At 56.9% G+C, this 10,296-nt stretch overlaps 1 protein-coding gene across 6 annotated transcripts in view; it reads left to right on the top strand.

Moving 5' to 3' along the window:
* MYO7A (myosin VIIA) overlaps positions 1–10,296 on the top strand; it is an 85,534-nt gene that overhangs the window by 14,569 nt on the left and 60,669 nt on the right. For 4 of the 6 annotated variants that reach the window (XM_042903887.1, XM_042903885.1, XM_042903886.1 and 1 more), the window contains 2 exons: positions 3,914–4,027; positions 9,419–9,571. In XM_042903887.1, coding sequence (XP_042759821.1) covers positions 3,914–4,027; positions 9,419–9,571 — 267 coding nt within the window. Of the gene's footprint in view, positions 1–101; positions 332–3,913; positions 4,028–9,418; positions 9,572–10,296 lie in introns of those variants that run through there. The other 2 variants (XM_042903884.1, XM_042903883.1) reach the window with 1 other exon arrangement.

Genomic DNA, 10,296 nt, shown 5'->3' with positions numbered 1-10,296 from the left:
AGGAGACGGGCCAGGGCCAGGGCGGTGCGCGCGCCCCCTCCGCGTTCCCGCGGGCGTCACCTAAGCCGCCGTTGCCATGGGCACGCAGCAGATGGCCGGGTTTAGGGTTCCCGGCGGCGGTGAGCACGGGATTAGGTGAATTAGGGAGTCGGAGCGGAGCCGCCGCCAGACCGACCGTGCCATGGAGCCCCCTGCCGACCCCGCGGAGCCCTCCGATCCCGCCGACCCCTCCGACCCCTCCGACCGCGCAGAGGCGCGCGCCAAGCCGCAGGGCAAGTGGGCGCTGGTTCGCAGCCTGAACCATGCGTTGAAGACCTATGCGGTCCTGCCGGTGAGGCCTGCGCGGGGAGGGGGAGATTGCACCCTGGGAATCCCGCCCCGTGCCTCTGTTTCCCCGCCTGGCAGAAACGGGATGAGCGGCAATGGGTGGCAGAGCACCAGGGTGTGTGCAGACAGCCCCCCCCCCGCCCCACCCCGGCGCCTCATGCCTTCCCTGACTCCCAGAGTGAACTTGGCCCCAGCCGCCCCTCCTTGCATCGGGAGCTTTTGCACATCCCAAATGGGAATGTGAGTTCAAGGTGAAGTCTCTAGTGGGGCGCCTGTCACAGTGGAGTGGTATGAGTGGGACCAGGTTCAGGCGTGAGTGCCTGGAATCTGGGGACAAGAAGGGTTGGTGATGTAAGACTGGGGCCCAGTGCCCCCTTCCTCTCCTTCCCCTTCCTGTCCCCCCCCCCCCCCCCCCAAAATCTCCTTTCTTTTCCATCTTCCTTCCCTCACCTTGTTTTTGGTTCAGGCTGCTCTGCAGATGATCAGAGTCTTTATCAGTCATTAATTTGATGAGTGACTGTGGCCAAGTTCCTTTGTCTCTTTGGGCCTCAGTTTCCTCATCTGTAAAATGAAGACTTTGAACCCACCTGCATTCTGATGCCCCAAGAACTTTTCCTGGGACCAGGAACTTTTCCTCTCAGACAGGTTCTCAGGCCTCACAATTCTCCCTGAGGCCAGTTGGCTGCCATTTTCACCTTTTCCTCCAGTTGAGACCTAGAGCAGAGAAAGAAAGTTAAGCCACTGCCCTCCTTGTGACAGTCCTTGGTTAGGAGAGTTCTAGTTGCCTGTTTCCTGTAGGCCTGAGCTCTCTGCTCAGCCTCTCTGAGCCCCCATTTCCCACTCACATGAAGTCTTTTATTTCCGGTTCTCCTCTGTTCCCGGAGTGGGGCATATCTCCTGTGTGCCAGGCTCTGTGCTGGGTTGGGGGCAACCTCTGACCCCCAGCTGCCCTCGGCTGAAACTCTTAGCTTGCCCCTTGGCCCACAAGCCATCCAAGACCAGGGATCCTGTCAGTGTTTCCTGTTTTGCTCACAAAACTGGGTTCAGAGAGCTGTCCAGAAAGAGTCCTGGATTCGGAATTTGTCAGACTTGGGCTTCATTCCGGGTTTTACTACAAAACAGCTGGGTGAATTTGGACAAGCTTCTTGACCTCTATGAGGAGATGAAGTGGAAATAGAATCTTCTGCCTGAGGGCTGTCAATGAGATAATCACAGGGAAGCATCTCACTTCCTACCTGGTCCGTTGTGGGTGTATTGTGAGTTAGCATGGGGCAATGTCCTGGCCAGCCTGGCTGCCAGCGGTTAGTGTCTGTCTGTCTGTCTGTCTGTCTTGGTCTCTTTCTTTCTCATGCTATACATTCTGCATTCTTTCTCACACACCCTCTGTCTCATGCTCTCTCTCTTACATACACACACACACTCCCATCGAGAGACAAATCCTGTTTTTCTGTGTTTGACTCTAGGGAGTCACAGAGGAGACAGACCCAGCCCGGTCCTCGGGGGCTGCATGCTAGTGGCAAAGGGTCACACAGATGGCGGTCACCCCAAGTGGTGCTGGCCCCGGGGCCTGGAGGGATGCCTCCATTCTCCACACAACAGCCAGAGCGAGGTTTTGAAAATGTAAATTCATCATGCCATTCTCCGGCTTAAAACCTCAATGGCTCTTTGTCGTACCTAAAAGAAAGTCCAATTCCTGTCTGTGGTTATGCCCTGTACAATCTGGTACCTGCCCACGTTCCCCTCACATCCTCCCCTCCTCTGTCTAGAGGCACGCTGCCTTTCCCATCTGTTTGTGGCTCTGTCCCCAGAGCTGGAAAGGGACCGACCCACAGTGGGCTCTCCATAAATAAAAGCTGAATCAATGAATGCGCTCTTCAGGGGTTGGGGGGCGGGGGAGAAGGAGGGGAGGCGGGGAGGGGTTGGAAGGGCTGTTATTTGCTCTGGGTCTGGACAGACAGGTGGCGTCCTCTCAGTGGAAAGTGGGAGGGGTAGTGGGCAGGTGGAGAAGAGCGGCGTGAGCCAGTGTGGCAGGTGATCCTCGGCCTGGAACTCAGAGCTTCTGAGGGGTGTGTCAGGAAGCACAGTTTGGGTGTGGGATGGAAGGGGTACACGGGGTGCCCCACGGGAAGCAGCCAGGCAGCCCCGGCAGGCACACTGCACTCCCACACCGTAGATGCTCAGGAAACACGTGAGTTCTCCTCTCCAGAGCCCGTCTAATTTTTCCTCCTTTTTCTGGGAGGAAGCTGGGGTTTGGAGCTAACCTGTCTCTGACACGCGTAACCTCCCACAAAGCGGCAGCCGTGGCCAAGAAATAGTTGATTCCAATGGGGACGACCAGGAGGAGTCTGGAGCAGTGAGGAGTTGGACTTGGGACTCGCGGAGCCCACCCCCTGAGGCATGTGGAAACTGAGGCTCAAGTCAGGCAGCGCCTTGTCCGTGGCCCAGCTGAGCAAGCCTAGCTTCCCAACTCCCAGCCCACGTGGTTTCCACGGGGCCATCCCCTCAGGTGAGGTTCACTGTCCTGTTTCATCAGCGGTTCTATTCCTAACTGCTGCTTGGTAAGTTACAGTGTTAAGGGGTCCGTGTTCTCTCAGCCTCCTGGGGAATCCTCTTATTCGGATTAGAATAAAATCTAACTTTTACCTGCAGGCCAGTGAGAGGTGATGGCGCTGGAGCTTGACCACCTCTGTGACTGCCGTTGTCCAGCCCAGTCATTCTCCACCCTCGGTGTGCCTGGCCCCTTCGCCGTCCTCCCCGCCATCTGCAGCGATCGATTGTGTGAACGCGTTTGCTCAGTTGTTTGTTTTCTGTCTCCTCCCAACGGGAAGGTAGACTCCGTGGTCCCTGCTGGATCCCCAGTCTTTAGATCAATCAGTGCCTTGTATTCAGTAGGTGCTCAATACGCGTTTGTGGAATGCATCGGCGCTGAAAGTGGTTGTTTCTCCAACTCTGCGTTTTAAATTTGGCTTCCATGTGCCTTCACTGGGTGTGTGGTGAGAGCGGGGGACACAAGCGTGACACCCTCCCGCTCAAGGTCAGGGTTCTCCCTCCACAAGCTAGGAGGCAAGGTGGTAGAACTCGTATCACAGGGCCCAGCACACAGCAGTGTCACTGCAAGGAAACCCACACCTCTGACTATGACACTTGACTCTGGAGGTGATGGAGACTGGGTGTCCTGTGGGGATGCCTCCTTTAGGACAGAAGGGAAGTGGTTTGGGTGAATTGGTGTTTCTGCCTGAGCCTCGACAGATTTTCTGTACATGTGTGGGGTTGTAGAGCCTTGGGGAGAGCCGGGTGCTGGACAGCCCTGGGTTTGAAGCTGCCCAGCTGTATGCTCTTGGCTCCTCCCATCTCTGAGCCTCTGCTTACCTATCTGTGAAATGGGGACTTGGCTGTTACAGAGGAGAGATTGAGGACATTGCATAAGTGCCCAGCCCGGGGCCTGGCACCGGATGGCTCCCAGCAAGTGCAAGCTCCCCTTCCTTCCCTCTCCCTTGGTTGGCACAGGATCCCCTGGCAGTAGGAGGGCCGAGGCACAGGATCCCCCTCCCTGCTCACCTGGCCTGGGATTCTCTCTTACCCACAGGGGGATTATGTCTGGATGGACCTGAGATCTGGGCAGGAGTTCGATGTGCCCATCGGAGCGGTGGTGAAGCTCTGTGACTCTGGGCAGATCCAGGTGGTGGACGATGAAGGCAATGTGAGTAGCCCCCTACCTCCCCTGCCCCTGCGGGAAGACGCAGGCTGACAGGGGCCGGGCAGCAACCTCAAGGGCGTGGAGGCAGTACCGTGCCCCTCCTCCTGCCTCTTGGACACCCCCTCTTCCATGGAACTTTCCCACTGCCTCCGCGAGAGGCTGTCTCTCCTCTGCCCAGGCTACCAGTTCATTTTCCGTAAGCACTCGGTCTGTTCTGTGCAGTATGAGAGATGGGTGTGTGGAGGGCATGGGTGCGTGCACGGTGGCGGGCCGGACGTGGTGCCAGGCTGAAGTTCCACAGGGGTGCTTTGAGTCAGACAGCCTGGATTCAAATCCCACCTTGCCCACTTCCTTATTAGTTGTGCAACCTTCATCAAGTCCCCTTCCCTTCCGAGCCTCGGTTTCCTCTTCTATAAAATGGGGATAATAATACCTGTCTCGCTGTGTTATTGACTCAAAAGTTGGGTCCCACATAGAGAACACCTCAGTAAAGTCAGTTAGTCTAAAAATGCCCATAGTCTTGCTCTATTGGATTATGGTGTCCTAGGAATTCATTGTCTGCCTTGGCACTGCCCTGGGAATCAGTCTAACAGATTAACCCTTTATTTCTCATGGCCCTGAAGGAAAGGGACACTGGAGATGCAAGTTCTGTGGGTAGTGGGAGGGGGAAGGGATGGAAAAGTATGAAGTCAGGGCCCTGCCCTGGAGAAGGCCGGTAGCCTGGAGGAGGACCCATGGGGGAAGCACATGTGTATGTGGCTTGGGGACGTGGGGATATGGTACTGAGAACAGGGTCCCAGCTTAGGGACATGAGGGATCCAGGGAGGTTCAGTCCCACTGTAATTTGGGTTGTGCCTGGTGCTGTGCCCAGTGCTGGGGAATATAGAGACAGAACCGGGTTTCTGTCTTGGGTTCCTAGAATGCTGAGGGCAAAAGAGGGTACAGTGACAGGGAGCAGAAGGCTCTCCTCGGGGCAAGGGCAGGGATCAGGAGCCCAGGAGCCAGGTCCTGGACACGGGGGGGGCAGGGGCATCCTGCTTTTCCTGCAGTCTTCAGGGACCCCCCCCCCCCCCCCCCCCCGCCGTGGGATGCACAAAGCCCTTTGGCCCAAGCTCCATCTTTGGGTCCTCGCAGTACCTGTGAGAGGCAGGGAGGGCAGCCAGTGTTACCCCAAGGGGAAACCGGGACAGAGAGGGACCACCAGGCCTGGTCAAGCAGCTGGTAAGTGATGGTGCTGGGATTAGCACGCAGGACCTCTGGCCTCTGTGTATGTGTTTCCTCTCCCAATATCTCGATGGCGACTCTAGGGCTCAGATTCCGTGAAACCATGCTTTTGTCCCTGGGCTTTAGAACCGGAGTGCCTGCCCCGTCATGCTGGTGGCTGTGGTTCTAGGACCTTAGAGGAAGCCACTGTGAGGTTGCAGCCAGAGAAGGGGGCACAGGTTCAGCTGGCAGCACAGACAGGGGCACACACCCTCCTGCAGCCCCGAGGGTGGGGCCCAGGGACCATGCCTGCAGGCTTACATTTCACCTGGGTCATGTTGCATGTCAGATGGTGTCCCGTAACTGTGTCACTGGATCCCAGAGCTCCCCTCCCACCTGTTCCCACTAAAGACTTGAGAGTGGGGGCTGCAGGCATGGAGGGATGGGACTGGCTGGCCGGGAGCAGGTCAGAGAGTCTGGTTTGCCTCAGTGGCACTGGGCCCAGGGCTTCTGGCCCCCTCTTGCAGGGGCTTCCCCATTCTCATTCCTACCCCCCAACCTGACCCCTCTGACTTCTAAGACTCCCTTAACTTGACAGCCGAGACTAGGCGAATCCCATCTGGTTCCCCTGAGACCCCACAAGATATCTGTCCAGAGAGAGTTCTCTGTGAAGCTTTGCTGAATGAATGAATGAATGGTTATGGTTCCAGTCTTCATTGAGATCCTAACATTCTGCCTTTGCCCAAGCTGTTCCCATTGCCAGATACATCTCTCCTTTCCTTATTCTACAGATCACGTGGTTCCCCATCCCTCTAAACTCAGTACCAGGCCAGTTCTTTTCCAGATGTGTTCCCAGTCCTTGGGATTGGCCATGTTCCCCCCTCTCCTCCCCTCTCCTCCCCTCTCCTCCCCTCTCCTCCCCTCTCCTCCCCTCTCCTCCCCTCTCCTCCCCTCTCCTCCCCTCTCCTCCCCTCTCCTCCCCTCTCCTCCCCTCTCCTCCCCTCTCCTCCCCTCTCCTCCCCTCTCCTCCCCTCTCCTCCCCTCTCCTCCCCTCTCCTCCCCTCTCCTCCCCTCTCCTCCCCTCTCCTCCCCTCCCCTCCCCTCCCCTCCCCTCCCCTCCCCTCCCCTCCCCTCCCCTCCCCTCCCCTCCCCTCCCCCCTCCTCCCCCCTCCTCCCCCCTCCTCCCCCCTCCTCCCCCCTCCTCCCCCCTCCTCCCCCCTCCTCCCCCCAGCCGGCATTCCTTCAGAGCCAGGTCTCAGTTTGTGCCCTGGTTACACTTTGATCTGTGCTATAAGTGCCTGTGGACATTGACCTGAGGGGTGCTGACCTCAGTTGGGAGTCCCCTTTGTGCAGGAAAGGGGGAGGGAGAGGCTCAGTTCTGCCATTTAACTGGGTAAGCCACTTTGTCACTTGAGTGTGACTCCTCGCTATTAAATGGGGGCTGGTGATTCTGCTGTGGGATTTTATGAGGAACAAATGAGAACATAGATCTCCTCTGTCAAACCAGAAAGTATAAGAGTAATAATACCCAGCCCTGGTTGGGCTATTACCAGGCACCAGCGCTTTTTAGACATGGTGGGAGTAAAACAAAGGTTGACCTTTAGTGTATCAGTTAATTCCCCCAGTGTCCCCAAGAAGAAGGGACTGTTCTTCTAACTCCGATTTCATAGATGAGGTCATGGAAGCTCAGGAAAGCCAGGTGGCGTGCACAGGGCTTACAGGGTCACGTGGTGGCTGAGCCGCCTCTTACCTCTGGGCTGAACTGTTAGGGTAAGGATTATGGGGGCCAGAGGCTGGGGTCAATGGGAGAGGCAGACAGCCTGCCCAGGCACCCTCTTCCCTCTGGCCTGCATCAGAGCCTAGCACCAAGTCTGTGAGCAGGGACCAGGCAGAGGGAATTTTCCAACTGGATCAGCTTTTATCAAGAAATAGGATAAAATGGGAGAGAGGAATGTTCCACTCAGGACTGGAAAGTCCAGGCGGGTTCTTCGATCTCACCATCCGGCCCATTCATGCCTCAGGGAGGGCCGTGTGAGGGCCTGACCTGGATGGAAATGCCTCTGGCCCAGGAGGTGCCCTGAAATGCCAGGGCAGTTGGAGTTGTAGGCTATATGGCTAGCCCTGTCCCTGATCCCTCTGAGGGTATTGTGCAGGCCCCCATCCTACTCTGGTCCAGGCGAAGTGAGAGGGCGGGTATGAGGGACTATTAGGGTCTCTCCATGACTAGGATTCCCGCTTCTAATTCAGAACTGGTCCAGTGGTCACCAGTTAGTCATGTCCTAGCAGATTTCCTGCCACATCATTTGTGTCTGGCCCATGTATGAGGCACTGTGGACCCAGGATGTGGAAGACCTGGAATCTGGCCTCCATGAGCCCCCAGCCTTTGGGCACGTTGGGAGGTCAGAACTCCATTCAGACAACAGCAGCCCAGGGTGACCACTGCCTCGCAGTGGGAGACCCAGGCAATGTGAGAGCCCAGAGGAGGCCCTGACGTGGCCTGTGGTGGAGGTGAGGGGGATGGAACAGTGGAGCATGTGAGGCTGGGCAGCGTGGTCAGCAGAGGCTTTAGAAACTGGGAAAACCTTGAGTGGGGCCTCAAAGGCTGGGTGGAAGGGAAGTAAGGGGGACCGCATGAGCAAGGCGACAGAGGCATTTGGGGGAGTGGAGACCAACCTTCTCTGGCTTAGAACTACGGGCGGCGGGGTGTGCTGGAGCAAAGGCCACATGTCCCTGTGTCCACCTCAGGCTGGCCCTTGCATGCCACGCTGAAGAGGGTGGCGGAGCAGGGAAGGGCTCCAAGCCCCAGAATGATGGGATCAGACAGGTACTTGAGGAAGCCCCCAGGGGATGTAGGACTGCAGGGGAGAGCTGGGTGTGAGGTGGAGGGCAGCAAGGGCCAGGGAAGAGACTGCCGTCTGGATCAGAGTAGGGGCTCGAGGTGGCGAGGAAGGCACTGCTCACTCAGCAGCAGCCCTTCAGAGGGTTGCATGAGTAGGACAGGGTGACCAGTTGGATTGGGGATGAGACAGGATGAGGGGCTCATGCCCCAGATTCCTGCTAGTGACTAGCTGTTGGGGTTGGTTATCCCAGAGGGGGACCCAGAAGAGAAGGAGGCAGGAGAGAACATGTTGTGTGCACCACACTAACTCACCAAGTCTGAGGGCCTGAGCTGGGTGTGGGCAGAGGGCTCCCCTTCTCCCCTGTTCCCGAAAGTCAGACCCCTGGAGCTCCCAGGGTTCTGGCATTTGGGAGCAGGGAGGGGCCCCCAGAGGGCTGTGGGGGCTCATTCAGGCTGCAGCCACACTCCAGAGCACAGTCAGACTCTCCCCTCCCTGAGATGCTAGCATTGTGAGGAGAAGGTGCTGGAGACCACCTTGGGGAAGGAAGGAGCCATCTGCGGGTTTGTTGAAACTGCCAATGCTATTGGCCAGACGTACCACCAGAAGCCACCCCCTGCCCGAGGAGGAGATATTACAGGGGAGCATAGGAAGAGCCACGGGGCAACCTCTCTCCTAGTTTCCGCATCAGCTCCCGCGCACTGAAAGTTCACCCCTGCGCCACCTTCATCCATAAGCCCTGTGAGCTCTATTTCAAACAGATCTACTTCTCTCCATCTCCACTGCTATGGCCCTGCCTTTGTCGACCTCAGAGGCTTTGCTTTTGCTATTCCCTGGGCCTGGAATGCCCTCTCTATATCTTCAGGGGGCCCTTTCTTGTCATTCAGATCTCAGCTCAAATGTCACCTCCTTGGAGAGGTAGTTCCTGACCACCCTAAGGTAGTTCCGTCCCTTATCTCTATCCTGTATGCCCGTTGGTTTATTCTTGGCACTGTCTGAAATCGCTTCCGGTGTAATTTGAAGTCCAGTCTACTAACACTTTCCACTCCATCCTGCGAAGAGACTGGGGGGACTCTAATTCCCTTTGTGAGAATCCAAAGTGGGGCCAAAGTCCCTGCACTGCCCATCTTTTAGGTCTGTAGAGAGAATTCCCTAAGAGGAGGAGGAGTGGTCCATAGAGTGTGGGCGTGAGCACAAACCTGATAATGATCGTGTTTGGCCACGGGAAAGGACAAGGCCTTTACCAGGGCTGCGCGGACCCAGGATTCCTGCCCCTCCTGGGCCCCTTGCCCAGCAGAGCGCAGCCTGGGTCCCAGAAGAGCCACCTGACGGTAGCCACCGTGCCTCCCCACAGGAACACTGGATCTCCCCGCAGAACGCCACGCACATCAAGCCCATGCACCCCACGTCGGTCCATGGCGTGGAGGACATGATCCGCCTGGGAGACCTCAATGAGGCTGGCATCCTGCGCAACCTGCTCATCCGCTATCGGGACCATCTCATCTACGTGAGTGCTGCCCCGCCCACCCGCCAGGGGCCATTCTCCCGAGGCAGTCAGGGGCTCCTCTGTCCCCAGCCATTTGTTCTGAACCATCCTTTCTTTGGGGCCTAGGCTTCTGTGGTCTGTGGTTGGGGGAGGGAGCGGTATACACCCCGGGTTCATGCGTCTCCCTAGGCCTTGAAACCACTGGGAGGCCTGGGCCGGTGGGTGAGCCGCTTCTGTGCTTTGCCCAGAGATGGGGAACGGCTGTCCCCTCCTGGGTTTGCTGTGGGGGCGGGGCCTGCCATTGGTCCTCAAGGTCAACATTAGGATGGGCCCAGAGTCTCTATCCTCAGAAGGGGATGGAGGAAGGAACATGATCCTTGACCCCACAAAACCTTGATATAAGAACCAGTCATACACATCCTCCACGTTCTTTCACCTTGAAACTTGACAAGGACAAATAGTCTCACTCGGCCAGGACTGAGCTGATTCCAAGAGGTGGGTTCAAAGACCATCAGAACACGAAGGGCCCATGGAGACTATTATCTACAGGCTCTCACACTTTTTGGCCTTGGGAACCTTTTATGCTCTTAAAATTGAGGATTCCCAAGAACATTTATTTTTTATTTATTTAATGTTTATTTATTTTTGAGAGAGAGACAGTGTAAGCAGGGGAGGGACAGAGAGAGAGGGAGACACAGAATCTGAAGCAGGCTCCAGGCTCTGAGCTGTCAGCCCAGAACCCGATG

This window comes from Panthera leo, chromosome D1 (genome assembly GCF_018350215.1).
Source record: "Panthera leo isolate Ple1 chromosome D1, P.leo_Ple1_pat1.1, whole genome shotgun sequence".
NCBI lineage: Eukaryota > Metazoa > Chordata > Mammalia > Carnivora > Felidae > Panthera > Panthera leo.
The sequence above is the reverse complement of the archived record's forward strand: the minus strand, read 5'-3'. Positions and strand labels throughout refer to the sequence as shown.